The sequence below is a fragment of the Erythranthe guttata genome, chromosome 9 (genome assembly GCF_056151865.1).
Source record: "Erythranthe guttata isolate IM_541 chromosome 9, IM_541, whole genome shotgun sequence".
In the NCBI taxonomy this organism is placed as follows: domain Eukaryota; kingdom Viridiplantae; phylum Streptophyta; class Magnoliopsida; order Lamiales; family Phrymaceae; genus Erythranthe; species Erythranthe guttata.
In genome coordinates this window covers 3,617,056-3,637,235 of record NC_142541.1, presented here as the reverse complement: position 1 = coordinate 3,637,235, position 20,180 = coordinate 3,617,056, and the positions used below count along the sequence as shown (strand labels likewise).

At 42.4% G+C, this 20,180-nt stretch overlaps 1 protein-coding gene and 1 pseudogene across 2 annotated transcripts; both read right to left on the bottom strand.

Moving 5' to 3' along the window:
* Nucleotides 1-569: 569 nt before the first annotated feature.
* On the bottom strand, nt 570-3,864 carry LOC105959767 (beta-galactosidase 8-like; annotated as a pseudogene). The gene is made up of 13 exons (XR_016033375.1): nt 3,853-3,864; nt 3,675-3,765; nt 3,460-3,572; nt 3,280-3,367; nt 3,003-3,121; nt 2,538-2,880; nt 2,313-2,408; nt 2,117-2,190; nt 1,941-2,048; nt 1,730-1,840; nt 1,424-1,635; nt 1,012-1,342; nt 570-857 (listed from the first exon to the last, which is right to left on the bottom strand). The product of XR_016033375.1 is annotated as a beta-galactosidase 8-like (transcript).
* An 822-nt stretch (nt 3,865-4,686) lies between these two features.
* Nucleotides 4,687-19,629, bottom strand: LOC105959671 (sphingosine kinase 1; the record flags this gene model as incomplete). Its single annotated transcript, XM_088822677.1, is given in 8 exon segments — nt 4,687-5,130; nt 5,369-5,491; nt 5,655-6,084; nt 7,338-7,428; nt 7,898-7,970; nt 19,392-19,438; nt 19,441-19,467; nt 19,578-19,629. Coding segments are annotated over 8 exon segments (1,014 nt in total), but the record flags the coding sequence as incomplete, so codon positions are not given.
* Nucleotides 19,630-20,180: the final 551 nt, after the last annotated feature.

Sequence of the window (20,180 nt, the reverse complement as noted above, 5' to 3'; positions counted from 1 at the left end):
TTCTTAGAGATGTGATTGATGATTCTTCTTTGCTTATGCAATGCCGATTCGATTTTGGTTTTGAGAAGATGAATGTGTTTTCTTCGTTTGATCTATGTTTTTTTACATTAAATATTAATTTATCGAGGTTATATTGTGTCTTGTTGCCTAACAAACAATGATATTGAGTGTGGTGTTAGGTTTGTTGAGTGTTAATTTTTTTCTAATAATATTCTATTGAAGTTGAGTATGGTGTGTTAGGCTTGTAGATTTTATTTATTTATTTATTTTATAGTTATTTAATTGTATTGACTCTTCTAAGTCTTCTTGTTTATGACTTGTGCTGGTGGAAAAAAATTGGTGCCAAAATCATGAAAACTCGAACATCGCTCGACTTTTGAGCCCACCTATGGGTGATTTGCTTCGAGAGTCGTGATTCCGACTTTCTTGAATTCACATCTGGATACAGACAGACCCCACTAAAACATCATAGATCTTGATGTTACCCGGTATTAATCAGTTTTCAAAGATTCTCGGAGGATACACCTTGTAATTTGTATATCATCTGAAAAAAGTTACATGGGTGGATAGATTATTGTATCGTATTTATTATATATGACTTATTGGCCAAGGATAAGTTATTATGCCGTAATACATACAACTTATTTAGCGGGTGATCAGTTGCCTTGGTTATCACACTTGCCCGCGCACAAGTTGTCGAAAGGTTAGAAATTTGCAGTTTATTTGTGAAAGAATCCATTTCAATTTTGACAAAGGATTTCAACCGCCAGGCTTTTCCGAACATTCGGACAAGGATCTCCAACTCCAAGTGTGGCTGTCGAAACAGGAATCGAACATCCTTGCTTCCCACCACACATCTGTACGATAAATCAAAAAAAAATTTAGTTGTGTTAATAGTTCACACATGTTTTTACCTCTTCCTCTTTAAGTCTTGAGCATGATTCGACAGAGATAACCTCGTTTTCCCGTTCATTATGGGTAATAACTGGCTTTATATTCTTATTAAAATACCTGCTCAACTGTTGATGAAACATTGGCATGACAAATTCCCGGATAAAACGATGCCCCACAATTCCCTCGAGGAGTACCAAAACTAGCAAAAAGAACCGAAGCAATACGCCATCCCGTTTCACATTTCAGCCCAAGTTGTGGTGTTGTGGACCCAAAACCGACACTCGGTTCCCAAGTATCAACCGGTGGAAGATCCGAATCTGACACATGGCTGCATATTCGTTGACCTTTTCGAGTGACAAAAGAGATTGTTGTGGGGTCCCCTCCAAGCTCTTCGTGGATGACAAGTAAGTTCTCACCGGGTTGTAACCAAGATCGCGGTACAAGATACCTAAATAGAATTTAATTTTCCATAAGCATTCATATATATATATATATATACCTAAAGCGGAATTAATGTATGCCTGCTTACAGTGTTTGAGCAGGCTGACCGCAATTTTTAAGACATTTTGATGCGTCATAGGTTCCTCTGTAGTCACAATCCTCAGAACAGCCACTTGATGGTGAGAGATAAGAAGACCAATATCGCCCTATACTCTGTCCGTTTACCCATGCTTCACCTTTCCCCATCCCGGAAAGATTCAACGACACGGGACCTTTTCCTTATGGTGCGAGGAATGCAGTCTGATCATAAGATCGAACCCATGTTGTTCAATATTTTATCAAACGATACACTTAGCAATAACTAAATATGATTTGAGGCGCCAAGACAATATACCTTGTACCATGTCAGAGTATGATTGATTGGTATAGCACTCCCCCGAGTCGATATCGAACTATTTGCAAGAGATTCTTTCTCAAGTCCTAGGAACTCACCTTCGACTCCAACCTGAATGTATATAATCATTTGTAGCACTATTAATGGTTCGTATTACTTATGCAATAACACAACGCCAATTATATTAATCGAAAGTATAAGCAGCAGGTACCTGATAGGTCCACTGCGCAGAAGAAAGGTCTTCTTTTGAATCTGTCAAACCCGTAAGAACGACGGAATACAGTCCCGCCCCTTGGACATCGAACCATGGTCCATAATTCTGAAAAAAAAAAATATGTTTTTAAAACGATACAAAATCGTAAATTGTTGATACAAAACAATAATAACCTGTAACCCAATCATCATACTCAGCACGTCTATTGTGTTGCTTCTGGCATCATCATGTATACCATAACCAAATCCTGATGTATGAAATGCAAGAAACAATAAGCAGAAATAAGAATAACTTTGTGTATAAAATTTGATGTAAGCTACGGAAATTAATTATCTATATAAGTACTGAAACTACTGGATAATCGCTTACCTACTAATCTCTTGTTCACAAAGATCAGAGCCGCGTGTCCCAAGCTTCCGACGAACAAACCTACTTCTTTCGTTTCATTTTTCATCCATGTTTATGCTGCCATAAATGATAAATTCAAAGCATAGAAATAAACATATGATTTGCTGCGAGGAATTGAAAATACTTGGGGAAAAATACGAAGTATGTAGATACAAAATATATATAAATCTGCTAAAAGATGTTTACCTCGTCGTATACCAGAGAAAATCACTTGTATCTCTTGTTGTGTTTATCTTGATGCGTCGAACGAGTTGTTGCCCCCAAACACCGACCTTTTCTTTATACCAACTCCAAGACGATGATGATGATGATGATGAATGATGATGATAGAGAATATCCTATCATAGTGATGCTCCGAGTAAAAGCACTATTATCATCAACAGTGACTTGCGAAGTAACCTTTGTCCGTGACGAATGCAAGGAAAAATCGATAAGATTTCCCTCTGAAAGTGACAGTTGCATCTGAAGAGGTATCATAATTGGCAAGAAAAGCTGCACATTCTTTCGAGGATTTGTAGTACACATGTGCCTGAAGGAAAATACGAGACTCCAACATGAAAATTTGTTGCCAAATGATTCCCGGTCCAATAAATAAGTTATTCAGATCACAGCACTGAGTAGTTCGAAAACAGGCGCTAAATAGTAACATACCTCGTGATTATCACCAAGAGATATCTGAGTTGAATTGGCATTGACCAAATGTTCCTCGCACTTTTTAATTGCGATATGAAGGTCTCGCAGATGGCCCCACTTTGGCTGATTGATTAAACCTGCATAAGTTGCTCTAATATAGTTCGGTTATTCTGCCAAGTAATGAAATAAACTGGTTCAGTGCATTCGAACAAAGTCCTACACTCAATAGTCACCCTTCAGCTATTCCATCTTTTAAGCCAAAAAATCAAAATTATAATCCGTCCAGAAAATTTACCGTATTCATTTATCGGGGCGTCGTAACCGTAACTAGTCGCAATCAAAGGTCCTCCGGCTGTTCTACCGAAGTTGGTTCCACCAAAATACTGCAATATAGAAAATGTTCTAGTAATCAGGTATATTGATTGCATCAACCATATTATAAGTTACATCTTTAAATCATCTGATGAAAGCTCACCATGTAATAGTTCTGGAAAGTGCCACCTGTTTCAAAAAAGCGTGCAACGGCAAAAGCTAGGTCTTCAACGGGTCGAAAAGGAACCGCATATCCAAAGGCAAGGAACCTGTAAACTGATTCATCAAGAAACTACTAAACGGAGAACATTCGAAAAACACCTTGAAAAGGCTATTTGTTGTTCGGAACTGTATTCCAGAAATAAAATGCAACCAAACAGGGAATCCCCTGTTCAGACAAGTTAACAAGAACACGGTCGAAAGGACTTCCAAGATTGTTTAGTTGACAAATGAGTTCTAGATTGTTTCTCTACGAAGCCAAAAGACAGAACCATAACATTCAGACACAAGAGTGTAACTATGTAATGGAGTAAGAAGACTGAAATGTACGACTAACCCATAGTTCCATTCAGCACAAGCATAGGGGCCGATTCTCAAATGCACAAACAGACCGGCTTCATGTACTTCCTTCACGAACCGCACGAGAGAGAGTTACTGGCTTAAATAATCTAATAAAAATCCAATTATTTTATCGTATTTGGTGTAAGATAAGGCAAGATAAAATCATTATAAAATAATATTTGCGAGTCGACCGACAAATTATTGAAGATGTTAAAGATCGAATAAAGTCCAATTATTTAGTTAATCTATCTTGTCGGACCAGCCCCGAGTATACTATTAAGCTGCAAAAGGCTGATAAGTGATATGAGTACCCTTAAATGTATAGTTTTTGTGTTAGTTAATCAACTACACTAAGAAAGTTGGAGTTATTATTCTTTTCATTATTGTATTTTAAATAAAATATCAATTTATGGATTATAAATCTTTGCTTTTACTAATTTTCTACATCAATTTGACTATTTGGCATCAACCCACCAAATATAAGGTTTTTTGCTGTTGTATTTAGCAATTTATTAATAAAGTGTAATTAAATAAAGTGCAAATTGTGCATGGGAATATTGCAGGTTATTTGAACTTTTTTCATTGCAATAGCACTAAAGAAAACAGTTGTGCTTTTGAGTTTTCACTACTCTATTATGTCTAATTTTCACAAAGAGTAAAGGGGGTTGTCGTTTTCTATTTTTATTTAGTTATTACTATTATTGTTGTCTTACCAACTCATTGTATATTTTTTTACGAATTAAAAAGAATTATCAATATTGGTAATAATTAGCTACTACACTCGAACATAAACGTTACACATTTTACACGCATCCAGAAACATTGCAAAAAAAGAATATTAAATAACTTTATTTAATTTACATCCCAAAGTAATAAGCTGGAAACCGAAAGTTGATTGAGGAAAGCCGGAACTTCATTTTTTTTGCCAAATACAAACACTATATAGTCTGTACTCTGTATATATACGGTAGTCTATACATGAAAACACATACATTATCAATTATTTGTGAACTTAAATACAAGCCACGCGATGCTTACCGTTGCGCAAAAATCCCGAAATCAACTCTGTTCTTTTAATAATGTTCAGAAAGAAGGGGGAAAATCAATCTCGAGGAATAGGTATTAGATCGGCCAAATCAAGACTAGATGCAAATAAAGTAGCCAATCCTTGATCGACTTTAATGAGTGGTTTGTCATAACTCATTAGTGTCTTTTCCTCGGATTTTGCCTGGTCATCAACTCTCGGGCCGGGCTGCAAAATGAATGCCTTCACCTGTTCATTTCAAGAGGTCAAGATTTTTCTTAGGCCTCGTTTGCTTGGTATAAGATGAGTACATGATTAGATGTTTGGTTAGTACGATACATTCAGGCAGGCCCGCAATCATGAAAAGACGAGCTCTTATTTTGGCTTATTATTAACCATATGTGCAATTATACAATTGGGCTATTATCTTGGCTAATTTATATCGTACGAACCAAACAAGGACTAAGATTTAAAAATGATCACGCACCTTCAGGTAAGATACATGTGGAGATTTAACATGGCTTCCATCGTTCAATCCATTCATCAACATTAGCAAGGATAACTTGGGACAGTCCTTTATCATGATCAGGTCCAAACAACCATCGGAAAACTGCATACCGAATAGAGCGAACGATGAGATTCTTATTCATAACTATTTTGGCTAGTTAATTACCTTATATTTGTCCAATAAAAAGTAAACACTTGGTAAAATCGAAAAATAGGAGATATAATAACCGAAAGACTAAATTTATGTACATGAATTGAACAAAAACCCGAGCATCAGGGGCTGCCATAGTATCTTCACCTCCCCATGGTACATTATGAAGCCAAATTGAAACAAAAGGTCCATTAATCTTGTGTCAGTTTAAACTCTTCATATCAACTTTAGGACCCTGGTAACCATAGTCCTGGTTTGTAACAGGTTCATCGTCAGATTTCGGTTTACTTTCTCCTTCAAAAATGACTTCCTTCTCTACATCTATTGGTTCTCCATAAGATTCAAAGCCAGATGCTGGCACAAAAATAATGCTGCCGTTATACTTCCTAAGACCAAATATCCGCTGAAGACCCTGAAATAATAGTAAGAATGTCCCAGGGCAAGATTTATGGGTATGGTTATAATTAATTCCTGGGAATCAACTGTACATGAAAACAATTAGAACAGAACACAACAAAAAACGGCAATTTAGAGACCTTTTCAAACTTTCACATCAATAGACACATTAACAACGTAAAACCACAAGAAATTGGAAGCAATCTCAAACAACTAAATCAAGAAACACCAAGGCTATGTTTGATAACATTAAGCACTGAATACTGAATGCTGAAAACAAAATTGAATGATTAAGATGAAAGTCTGATCACTGAATGTTGAACGTTTAAGTTTGTTTGATAACTGAAAAAGCTGTTGCATCTGAATAATATAATTTTACGATATTAGCCCTTATAATTGTTAAACATATATTTATTTACTAGCAAAATTATTAACTATGTCCATTGTAATTAATGTATTATATTTTATTTTTTTCACAAAATTTATCTAAATTATACATTTATTACATATAAAAAATAAAATTTTCAATTTTATTCTAAACCTTCATTGTAAAACTATATCTTTTAGAAAGTAACAATGGAAAATAAACAAATTCCAATATTTCAGTAGTGGAAGGACCAAACTGTGGCAAATTAGATTTTTATTATAAAATAATGAATCAAAAACAAATTACATAAACAAGCTTTGAAACATCTGACAAATTATTAAAAATACCACCACTTTCATTCCGAGTTATGTTGTATTCAAATGGTCCACTACTTTCAACAAATTAAGGGGATAATTTTGTAAACATTTTATTAATTTACATTCAGCCCACCACTGAACCAATAAGACTTGAATTTTCGGCTGAATCGGTCAGCTATAATTGGTTCCAATCAGAGGTATGTACCAAACAAACTTAATTGCTTCTATCTGACCGAATAAGAGTTTAAGTTGTATTAAGAGGTCATTAAGAGAAACAACTAAATCAAGAAACACCAAGTATCAAGTACAGCCTATCAGTTAATTACTTATAGAAAACCTCTTTGTTGGCTGATGTATGTTAATGAACTTTGGCACGTTGAATCACATTTCAGCTAGAAGGTGAATTGCATACAAGTAGGATCAGTAGGAATATACAGTGGCATATTGATAGACAAAATGATAGTCTACCTTTAGAAAAATGCATAACAAGTAATTTTTTTTTTTTTTTGAGTAAATTCAAGTCCATTACAAGGGGAAGTAGGGGAGGGGGGACTAGAACCCTAGACCTTTACCCTATTGGTAAGGCTAGGTACTAACTCTCCTAATGAGGGTTGGTTGCATAACAAGTAACTGAAAGATCTCAAAAAAAAAAAAAAAAAAAAAAAAAAAAAACTGGTAACAGGCAACATGGCAACATGAAGAAAAAGAAGAACTCAACATACCTCGAATAATAGACATAGTTGCATTAGATGCTGCACAAGGTTCACCACACGAATCTAGCAACGACTTCACCATGCCATTTCCAGTTCCTATTTTGCCTAGAGAAATGTCATTTCACATTTTGAAATCTCACAATCAGAAATATCTTTAAGTAAGAGATGTCACTTATTTAAATTGACTGCTACTGCTTTTCACTGAGACCGAACTCCGAACTAATACTATAAAGAAAGATGAGAACTGTCCAATGCCCACAGGAATGTGGAAGAGTAAATGTATCATTGTGGGACAAATTATGCACATATGATTTTAGCTAAGCAACAACTATTTTTGGAAACCAACAGTTGGTTTAAGTAACTCCCAAATGACAATGTACTGAATGTTAGTTAAAACCATTCCCAAAAGGAACTGCTAGAAATATGTCATGAAACCGGGGAGAAATGATTACATGGTACTGGATGAAAATCGAGCTCTTTTAGTGAAAATTTGACTTTCTTTTTATATGAATAAAGTGAACTTACTCAGATATATTATTTTGATAGTATTCGAGAAGAATCTAACCTGCAGGCACCACTCCAAGAGGTATTTTTATTGCATTTTCCCAGTCCTCCCCGATGAGCAGTCCATTTAGTACCTACTAAGAGCCGTAATATATTGAGAAACAATGAGGAGGTGAACAATATTTAGAAACAATGAGGAGGTGAACAATATTTTTACCTTTCAGAAATTACTTAACAATTATCAGTTACTTTTTGCAAGAGCTTATGAATTCACGAAAGGGTTGCTGTTCATATACTTCCATTTCCATCTGGAGAACAATAGGATGGTATATTAACCCCTAAAATCAAATATCCCGAAAACCTACATCAGTACCACGTTTGAGTCTGGAAAGCCCTCCAGTAAGCAATAGTACATGTTTCTCCGTGGCTAGATTATAAATCGATAGAGTGTTTTTCATCAACAAACATTAACTTCTCTTGATATCATTTCATGGTTTACCCTAGAGGTAGGTTGGTTACAGTTTTATTAATCATGTACACGGTGATATCCATATTTGGAATTATTGTGCATAATCTCAGTTTAGCTCCTACTACTTACAACAATACATGATATGGACTAGTTTGACAAATAACAAATAAACATAAGCCCAATATGATAGGCCCATAATGAAGAACCCATGATGCCTTAGCTCGGCCCTTTGAGCGAAGTCGTCGTATGGCGCGAACCTCGGAACTGCGTGGGAGTACCTTAACTCGCTAGCCCAATACCAAGACGAGGTAAGGCGAGCCCAAGACAATACAGGCCCAAGATACATGACTTGGGGGAAAAGAGAAACCCTAAAAAAGGAAAGCCTTGAAGGCCAAGCTTTCCTCATCTATAAATAAGAGAATCAACACACACACACACACGAGATTTTTACATTAATCACTGTTACATTGCATACACGTTTTTCCTCTATTCCGATCACTGACTTGATCGTCGGAGTTTTCCCGCCGGGAACCCCTCCCGGCGTTGTAGGTTTATCCACCGGAGTACGGACGGAGCTGGCTTGAGGAAGACGAAGACCTACAGACAAAATCAAGTGGCGCCGTCTGTGGGAAAGATCTAGAAATCTTGGGGATAACTTCCGGGAAAATATCAGATCTACCCCCCGGAAGTCCAGATCTGAGCTATCGACGTAGAGAACAATGGAAGAAGGAGATATCACTGCCCGGAATTTGCAGAAGGATTTGGATGCAGTAGCTCGCGGAACACCGGCTGATCCATCGTCCGTTCAGAAAGATAAGTCGGGGTGTAGCTTCCTTACACCCGAAAAGGAGGGTCGGATCCCTTTCACCCCAAGCAGCCCCTCTTTCGAGTTCCAGGATGGCGAAGCTGCTTCAAGAAGGCCAGCCGCAACCCCCGCTCAGGCTCCCAATGAGCGTACATATACCCGGGACGAGGTGGAAACCATGATTACCGCGGCCATCCGTAACTACACCCAAAATTTACCTCACGATAACCGACTCAGGAGAGATCCCAGACGTTCTCCGAACGAAGGACGAGCTGAGGACGAGGGCGATAGTTATTCGGAGAACCGAAGGGGTAATAGTCAGGGCGTTAGAACAGAAGTCGACAGTTTAAGACGCGATATAGATGAGTTGAAGGCCTTGCGAAGTGGGCCAGCGCGAGATCTCGTAAGATCTAGCCCTTTCGCTAGTTATCTCGATGGCGACCCTATACCGGCTAACTACCGACCGATTTTGTTTGAGTACAACGGCACGTCAGATCCAGCTGAACACTTAAGTCGGTTTAACAACACTGCCTCACTTCACCAGCTCACAGAAGGGGTGAAGTGCCGTGCCTTTGTCACCACTCTAGCAGGTCCGGCCCAAGCATGGTTCGGTCTGTTACCTGCCGGAACCATCCGATCTTTTGAACAACTTGCCAAAGCTTTCATGAACCAGTTCGCTAGCTCGAAGAAGTGTAAGAAGACCTCTCTGTCACTATTCAGCGTTCGTCAGAAGGAGAAAGAAAGCCTCAGGAGTTACATCAAACGGTTTACCTCGGCCACCCTAGAAGTCCCGACTACCAGTGACGAGGTGCTCATGGCGGCCCTTTCACAAGGGTTAAGAGATGATGAATTTTTCCGAGCTCTAGCGCTGGAGCCATCACCTGATTTCGATAATTTGTTAGAAAGGGCATCTAGGTTCATTAACTTAGAAGAAGCCCGCCAGCAGAAAGTAGAAGAATCTCACCAAGTCACAAGCGTGCGGGTCAGCGAAGTGAAAAGAGGCAAGGAGTCCATGTTACCTCGTAGGGATGTCAATGTTCCCAGTCGGAGCATCGCCCCGGATGCTAAAGGATCTCGATTTCAATCATACCAGCCCCTTACAGCTCCTCTATCCCAGGTACTGTACTCAATCGAGAAGAGAGCCGATCTTCGGTGGCCTCGAACCGCCCGCGGAGCCCCCCGACGAGACCCTACACTGGGAACCTTTTGTCGTTTCCATAATGAGTATGGACATACGACAGACGATTGTGCACATTTAAAAGACGAAGTGGAACGTCTCATCAGAGACAATAAGATCGGAGAATTTGTGAAGATAGACCCACCTCGTGGGCAAAAGCGTGAGGCCCAGTTCGGAAACCCGCCACGAGCACCGCCCCCACCGCCAGCACCGAAAAGAGGGTACATTCAGATGATTTCGGGAGGTCCTACGGGAGGGGATACTCACCGGGCTAGGAGACGCCATCTCGGTAGCCTAAAAAATAATCATGAAATTTGCCAAATCTCTACACCGAAGTATCGTCAATACCCCACTATCTCGTTTGGTCCTGAAGATGAAGCGGACCTAGATGATTTCTATTGTGACCCTCTCCTCATCACGATTAACGTTGGAGGGTACGACGTCGCTCGCGCCTTCGTTGATCCAGGAAGTTCGGTGGATGTCATATCCTACGAGTGTTTCCTGCAAATGGAGCTTGACCTCCCGATCTTCCCCGTCACCACGGCGATATTCGGATTCACGGGGGGATCCCTGACGCCGGTTGGACAAGTTAAAATCCCTGTCACTATAGGAACGCCACCTCGAACACGCACTCAAACTGTCAATTTCGTCATTGTCGAAGGATCACCAACCGCGTATAATATCGTGATAGGACGACCGATGTTACATACCTTTCGGGCGGTCCCTTCGACCATTCATCAAAAGCTTAAGTTTCCAATTGATGGAATGGTGGGAGAGGTCAGGGGCGATCAAGCCCAGTCGAGATCATGTTATGTTGAGATGGTTAAGATAGCAGAGAAGGGGCGACGTGACACTCTCACCAAAGAAGATTTGGGGGATGAGAAACGCCCCCGAATTGACCCCGAAGATAAGGTTAATCATGTACAACCTATGGACGAATTGATGATGATTGACCTCGTCCCCGGTATGATGAAACAAACCCGGATAAGCAAGGATTTAGAACCATCTCTCCGAGACGAGCTGATAGCGTTACTACGATCCAATGAAGACATCTTCGCATGGCAACCAAGTGACCTAACCGGTATCTCACCTCGTACTGTGGTGCACCGGCTCAATTTGCGACCTGAGTGTAGACCCGTCAAACAAAAACGACGGCACTTCGGTACCGAAAAGGACGAAATCATACACAAGGAGGTCCAGCGACTTCTGGACATCGGACATATCAGGGAAATCCAATTCCCCACATGGCTATCCAATGCAGTTTTAGTGCAAAAAGCCAACGGCCAGTGGCGAATGTGCATCGACTTCAGGGACTTAAACAAGGCTTGCCCAAAGGATGATTATCCCTTACCTCGCATAGATCAACTTGTAGATGCCACTGCCGGCTGCGAACTACTTAGTATGATGGATGCCTCGCAGGGATACCACCAAATTCCGCTAGACAAAAAGGACCAGCCAGCAGTAAGTTTTGTCACCGCCACGGGGACTTACTGTTACGTGGTGATGCCTTTCGGCCTAAAAAATGCAGGAGCCACGTATCAGCGATTAATGGATAGGATGTTTCGGGCCCAACTCGGACGCAACATTGAAGTTTATGTTGACGATATGTTAGTTAAAAGCAAGAAGCGCTCTACGCATCTCGCAGACCTAGCTGAAACCTTTGCAACTCTTCGTTTATATGGAATGAAGTTAAACCCTGCTAAGTGTGCGTTCGCGGTACAAGCGGGAAAGTTCCTGGGATACGTTGTTAATCGGGAAGGCATTAAGGTAAACCAAGATAAAGTTAAGGCCGTACTTCAGATGACACCTCCTCGTTCCATTAAGGAAGTCCAGTCCTTGGCAGGAAAAGTTGTAGCCCTAGCCCGGTTTATATCGCGAATGGTTGATAAGAGCCTGCCTTTCTTCAAAGTACTAAGGAAAACAGCCCAGTTCGAATGGACCACCGAATGCCAGCTCGCATTCGAAGCATTAAAACGATCCCTTACTTGCCTGCCGATTCTTAGCACCCCTGAAAAGGGCGAAACCCTGTTCGTATACTTGTCAGTAGGCGATGAGTCCATCAGTTCGGTTTTGTTTAAGGAAGTTAATAATCAGCAAAGACCGATCTACTATACTAGTAAGATCCTCACTACGTCGGAAAACCGATATTCTGAAGTCGAGAAAATAGCGTACGCATTGGTTCTCACTACGCGACGACTCCGGCCTTATTTCCTGTCGCATACCATGGTAATTCGCACAAGCTTACCCCTTCGGCAGACCCTAGGTCAACCTACCGCGTCAGGACGAATCGTTAAATGGGCCATCGAGTTAGGACAGTATGAGATTCAGTATCAACCCCGTACCTCGGTCAAAGGACAGGCGCTGGCAGATTTCATCCGAGAAACCACCAGGATACCCATCGAAAAGGAGTGGAAAATTTATGTGGATGGTTCATCTACAACCACAGGAGCAGGGGCAGGGATAATAGTTATTGATCCCACTGGAACGGAAGTCGAGTTTGCCGTTAGGTTACCTCGAGTTTCCAATAATGAAGCAGAGTATGAAGCCTTTATCCGAGGTATGGAGATCGCTCAAGAGCTCGGAGCGCGAGTGGTGCGAATATACTCCGACTCTCAATTGGTAATACACCAACTCGAAGGTGACTACGAAATAAAAAACGATAGAATGAAGAGTTATGTGAATAAAGCCCGAGCTGTGCAAGAAGCTTTTGAAGTCTGTACCATGCATCAAATTCCGAGAAATGACAACCAGCGAGCTGACTTCCTCGCTAAAGTCGGGTCGTCAGTCGTCGATTGTATTGAAAGAAAGATCACTATCCTTATCGCCCCTACCCCAACACCGGGCATAATGGTAATAGACGAAGAGCCTGACTGGAGAACACCTCTGTTCAAGTATTTCAAAGGAGAGCGAACTGGCACAAAAAGGGAACAAAATCGATTGGCGTATAAAGCGAGGCACTTTTACGTGCGGCACGAGGTGTTGTATAAAAGGAATTTCGCTACAATCGATGCGAGATGTTTGGGAAAGCAGGAGGCTGAACACGTCCTTGACGAAGCACACCGAGGTGGTTGCGGTGAGCACGGAGGAGCTCGAGCCCTCGTACAGAAGTTATATCGGGCAGGGTATTATTGGCCCGGTATGAAAGAAGACACACACCGATACGTTCAACACTGCGCACAATGCCAAAAATATGCCCCCCTTATCCATAAACCGGGGGAAGAGATGATTATCATGAGTGCCCCATGTCCCTTCGCTCAATGGGGGATTGACCTAGTGGGACCATTCCCTCAAACCACTGGCCGGAAAAAGTTCATCATCGTTGCGGTAGACTACTTCACTAAATGGGTCGAAGCTGAAGCCTTATCAAAAATATCAGAAGACGAGGTCATGCACTTCGTCTGGAAGAATATCTGTTGTCGGTTTGGTCTGCCTAGAAGCATCGTATCGGACAATGGCACTCAGTTCAACGGCAAGAAAATTCGTGCATGGTGCGAGGAAATGAAGATAACACAGAAATTCGTGGCAGTAGCACACCCCCAGGCTAATGGTCAAGTAGAATCCACAAACCGGACCATTGTCAACGGTTTGAAGAAGAGACTGGACGAGTTAGGGGGAAGTTGGGTAGACGAACTGCCCTCAGTCCTTTGGTCTTACCGGACAACAGTCAAAGCAGCTACTGGCGAGACGCCATTTCGGTTAACTTACGGAACCGATGCTGTTATCCCGGTCGAGGTGGCAATGGACACACTCCGCATCGCCACATTTGATGAAAGGACAAACGATGATGCCCTGAGGACACAGCTGGATGAGGTTTTTGACCTACGAGAAGCGGCGTATCTACACATGGAACGAAGTAAGAACCTGATCAAGGCTCGATACGATCAAGGGGTACGGTCTCGTTCATTCCAGATCGGTGATCTCGTCCTGCGACGAGCTGACGCACTAAAGCACACAGGAAAGTTGGAGGCCAATTGGGAAGGACCATACATGGTCACAAAATGTTTGGCTGGTGGAGGATATGAGCTGGCAGACGTAGAAGGGAAACCATTGCCACGAGCATGGAATGTCATCCATTTGAAACGCTTCTTCGCGTAAAAAAAAAAAAAAAAAAAAAAAAAAAAAAAAAAAAAAAAAAAAAAAAAAAGAGAGAAAGGAGATCGAGGCAATTAAGTCAGCGAAATCGAGACACACCTTGTACAGGCAAAACAACCATTAATAAACATCCATTTTCCGATCTGGGCTAGGCCCCGTGGTTTTTTCTCTCCTTATTTGGAGGGTTTCCACGTTAAAAAATCCTTGTGTTATTTATTTTTAAAGTTTTACTGTGGCGTTAACTCGCGTGTTTCATTGTGGCGTTAACTCGCGTGTTTTATTGTGGCGTTAACTCGCGTATTCTACTGTGGCGTTAACTCGCGTATTCTACTGTGGCGTTAACTCGCGTATTCTACTGTGGCGTTAACTCGCGTGTTTTATTGTGGCGTTAACTCGCGTGTTTCATTGTGGCGTTAACTCGCGTGTTTCATTGTGGCGTTAACTCGCGTGTTTCACTGTGGCGTTAACTCGCGTGTTTTATTGTGGCGTTAACTCGCGTGTTTCATTGTGGCGTTAACTCGCGTATTTTATTGTGGCGTTAACTCGCGTGTTTCATTGTGGCGTTAACTCGCGTGTTTCACTGTGGCGTTAACTCGCGTGTTTTATTGTGGCGTTAACTCGCGTGTTTCATTGTGGCGTTAACTCGCGTGTTTCATTGTGGCGTTAACTCGCGTGTTTCACTGTGGCGTTAACTCGCGTGTTTTATTGTGGCGTTAACTCGCGTGTTTCATTGTGGCGTTAACTCGCGTGTTTCATTGTGGCGTTAACTCGCGTATTCTACTGTGGCGTTAACTCGCGTATTCTATTGTGGAGTTAACTCGCGTGTTTCACTGTGGCGTTAACTCGCGTGTTTCACTGTGGCGTTAACTCGCGTGTTTTATTGTGGCGTTAACTCGCGTGTTCTACTGTGGCGTTAACTCGCGTGTTTCATTGTGGCGTTAACTCGCGTGTTCTATTGTGGCGTTAACTCGCGTGTTTCATTATTGCGTTAAATCGCGTGTTTTATTGTGGCGTTAAATCGCATGTTTTGTCAAAGGAAATAACAGCCGAAGACTAAGCTCAAAACACAAAGTAAACTATTGAAAACGAAAACAGTTTGCTGAGATCGGGTTAACTCAAGTTCAGAAAATACTCTGCCAAAATTACTAATCATCCTCGAAACACAAAGTAAAAGCGGCCCTGGCGCACAAGATAAACGAGATGGAGACAAGTAAAGCACTTTAATACATTGAAAACATTGACAAAACGAAGTAAATTGTTCAAAATATAGAAGGAAAATGCAAGTACATGGTACAAGGAATAAAATACAAGAATTCAAGTACAGGAACAAATGAAAAACGATTAAGTGTTTTTGGGAGATTCCACCCCAGCTTCGCCTTGATTCCCGGCAGACGGAGGAGGAGACGAGATGAAGCCCGACGGCGCTTTGTTGAGGCCTGCCATCGCATCAATAGTTTCAACGTCCCCAACTAAGTCAGTAATGATCACCGAAGAGCTCCCTTGGCGAGAGAAGTCTTCGACAAGCTCCCGGTGTACTTGCCTCCACCATTCTAAGTCAGGGTCTTCGTTCACGTCCCCTTCAAAACCCGGAATCACATCATCCGGTAGGTCTTCGGCAAGCTCATTTTCGACTAGCGGGAACTCGATGCCAGCACCCCTCAGTCGCTTCCGCACGGCTTTCACCGCCTCCGAGAAAAAGAAGCGAGCTAAACCGGAGGCTTGCCGGGTGAACGTCGTCGAACGCCACAGCCGATCGAAGAAACGACTGACAAACGCCTCCATAAACCGGAGACCTTCAGACGACCCCGGGAACAATCTGTGCCCTTCTTTCACTCCTTCGGTGAAATTGGCAGACGCCTGCACCCCAGCGGCAAAGAGCTCGTTCGAAAGTTGCTTCGCTTTTTCCTCCAAAGTAGCATTGTGGGATGCTAGGGAATTCTTCTCCGCCTGCGAAGTTTCCTCTTTCTCCTTCAGCTTCTTTACTTCGGCAAATAACCCCTCTTTTGCCGACTCAGCCACCGATAGACTCTCCTTTAAAGCCCGGACCTCTTTCCGGAGCTGGACAACCTCCTTCCTCTGGTTATCATACGCCTCACGAGAAACATCGTCCCATCCCAGAGGACCCGAAAAGGCAATGGCGAATTGCTGCACATACAAGAGACTTGAGTGAAATAGATTGGTTAAGAACGTAAAAATTAACTCATGTATGCGAGCTGAAACTAACCTGGGTTATGTTATGAAGAAGCAACTCAAGCCGATCACCCTTGCTCATTTGCCCGAAGTGGGCAACGTCGCGAGGTAGCGCCATAGCCCGGCAAGCAGCGATAGCGTTCTCTGCGTTTTGACAGAGATGGAGGGCGAAGTTAGGAGGCAGAGACGGCCCCACTTGCCCCGGAGCTGACCCAGTCTGCCCCGGAGTCGACCCGATCAGCCCAAGGGCCAGATCAGCCCTTCTCCTCTTCGTGGTGGGCTCTTTTTCCACCTGTTCTTCGGTCGAGGAAGGTGGTGGGGGAGGAACGGCAACTATGGCCGAAGATTGACGAGGGAGCTCGGGCTCCTCCACGCGCGGCTCACTTCGGGAACGCGAAGTCCCAACATTTTTCTTAGAAGACCTCTGTCTTAGGGCTCCCTCTTCGGGGGACTTTCTCTCAGAATCAGCAACCACGGGGCGCTGAAATTCAGACGCCCGAAATTCCGGCTCCGACTCGGACGGGCGAGTCGCCGGCTTCTCACCTCGAAACATTCTCTTCATCCTTAAATCTGTTAATGGGATCAAGGAGAGTGTGGTCAGCAAATATACAATACCTCGGCAAGCATAAAATACAGCCAAGTAAAAAGCCACAACCCAAAACGAGTGACGAACTATAGCAGAAAACTAGTATCATGCTTAAACCCACCTAAATCCTCTTGAGTTAAGGGATGAGTGCCGTTGTCATGGAAGCAGAAGTGGCGAAGTATCGGTGGAAAACTGGTAAGAGTCTCAGGCATACCATAGCTTGGTTGAAAGTGAACAATCATTTTCAAGAGCCACTCGTCTATCGCTAGGGGTTTCCCCCTCCGCTTGTCGGGTAAAGTGGCGAACCAAGGACACAGGTAAGGAGTATCAGCGGGGTTTTTCGCGAAGAAATAATGACCCTGCCACCCATCAGTTTTGTTGGGTGGCATTAATATTTTGAAACCCGGGCGAGCCGAGATAGAAATATGAAAAGGACTGGAATTTTTCAGAACCATCACACTCCGGAATCGAGCTGGAGTAGGGACCACACCGGACCAGACGCAAAGCATGCGAAACCCGGTCATGACGACTATGGCGTGCGGATGAAATTGATTGAGGGACACATTGCATAACTGAGCAATCTCGGAAAACCAAGGTGAGATGGGGAAAGTAAGACCGAAATAAAACTGTTCTGAGAACCAAGTGCTGAAACCCGGGGGTGGGTTTAGGGGACGCTGATCTCGCGAAGGCAACAATAGTTCTACGTCGGTAGGAAGGCCTATATCGCGAACTAAATTGTCTAAATCTACCTCGCTTAAAGTGCTGGGCCCCCACTGGTCGTCTAAATCGCGTCCCTCAGACAGCGAAGGAGAGCCGCTCCTTGCGGAAGACAAAACGTCATCTCTTCTTTTTCTCTTCGGTTTTTTCAGTAATTTACCCGAAGGGGAAAAATAGGGCCCTTCTTCCGATGAAGAAGAAAGAGTAAGGGTAGGGTGTTCATCTCCCTCTCTGGAGGGCATTTTTTGACCAAAAGGGTCGGGAGAATTGGAAGACATGGGCTAAGAATAGTAAAAAGTAGGGTGAAAAGGGGAGTACCTTTGTCGAAGAAGGAAACAAGCACGGATAGGAAAGAACTTGGTTCTCGAGAAGCAAAGTCGCCGGAGGAAAACAAGGATAGGGAGAGCGTAGAGGTGAAGAAGAGGAAAAAATTCTGAAAATTCGTGGAAGTCAGATACTTATAGGAGGAGGAAAAGTGGAAACTCTGATCACAACCGTTCATTCGGACGGGCGAGATTCAAAGTAGGTCGCCTCGAATTCGGCGCAAGAGGTGTCGATTGGACTCCCCTAGTAATGACCTAGGAAAGAGAAAAAATCAATCATAACCGCCCACCCGAACGGACAAGATTTAATGCAGATTACCTCGAACCTAGCGCGAAAAACGTTGATGGAAATCTTCTCATGATGACCTAGGGAACCTGAACCAACCACGCGGGGTGTCAGAACAATTAATGAAAGGGAAAGGACGAGAGGCTGTGTACGCCGACGTAAATCTAAATCGAAGTGCGAACTAATGCCTCATACTCCGTACTTATAAAACGAGGTAAAGAAAAAAACCGACTTGTTTTATAAATAAGGAGTAGGGGGGAGTAGTTGATATGGACTAGTTTGACAAATAACAAATAAACATAAGCCCAATATGATAGGCCCATAATGAAGAACCCATGATGCCTTAGCTCGGCCCTTTGAGCGAAGTCGTCGTATGGCGCGAACCTCGGAACTGCGTGGGAGTACCTTAACTCGCTAGCCCAATACCAAGACGAGGTAAGGCGAGCCCAAGACAATACAGGCCCAAGATACATGACTTGGGGGAAAAGAGAAACCCTAAAAAAGGAAAGCCTTGAAGGCCAAGCTTTCCTCATCTATAAATAAGAGAATCAACACACACACACACACGAGATTTTTACATTAATCACTGTTACATTGCATACACGTTTTTCCTCTATTCCGATCACTGACTTGATCGTCGGAGTTTTCCCGCCGGAAACCCCTCCCGGCGTTGTAGGTTTATCCACCGGAGTACGGACGGAGCTGGCTTGAGGAAGACGAAGACCTACAGACAAAATCAATACACATTAGGAAGTTCAGCCGATATAGCAGCTAAATAAAACAACTAGACACCAGAAAAGCCATAATTTAACTAAAATTTACCAGCAAAATGATTTCAAAGTTAGGAGGCATAACTTTAATAAATCACAGAGAACATCCATAAATATGTGACCACAAATAACCAACCTACCTCAACTAGAATTCCATCTCCGCTAACGCAAACAATTCCATCATAACTTCCTTCGCATGAAGCTGGTACTTAGTTTCTGGAAATATGAAAGTAGATTCAATACGCACATATATTTAAACACTATTGCAATTTGTGATTACACAAAATAAAACACTAGACGAAATAAAACAAAAACCGAGTATCGACCTTGTACAGTGTACTCAACATTGGCATCATCAAGTAAAGGCTTCACATCACATCACTCACAAAAATCGTCGACGCCGATTTCTTCCCTCACAAATACGAATAGTCTCTTCGGCCTACCTGAACCCAAAAACACAAAACTGAAAGATAAATAACAAACTGACTAGAGGATCTACGAAATCGGAATCGCAAATCACTCAAAGCAAAATCAAAATAACACGCAATAATCAATCACATCAAAAGGAGATACTCACGCAATCGTCGCCATGATCCAGCCGCAGCCTCCACAACAGCTCTAATCTTAATCTCGGATCCCTCGACAGAGAAGCCGAGGACCTGTTTCTTCACCCCAATTCTCCGCCGGAAGAAAGAGTTGCCGCCGTAATGCGGCCGTTAACGCGTACATGCTCCGAGAGTATGAATTCCCCCATTTCCGGTTGATCCATAACGAGATTTACTCACTTTTTTATCGGATCATAAATGTGAACGGGTTTTTGTGTTGGTTTTTTTTTTCCGTTTTGAACTTTTTAGTTGTCCCGTTGTCTAAGTATATTCTTATTTAATTTGTTTCCATTAATTAGTTCATTTATTTGATAAAATCAATGT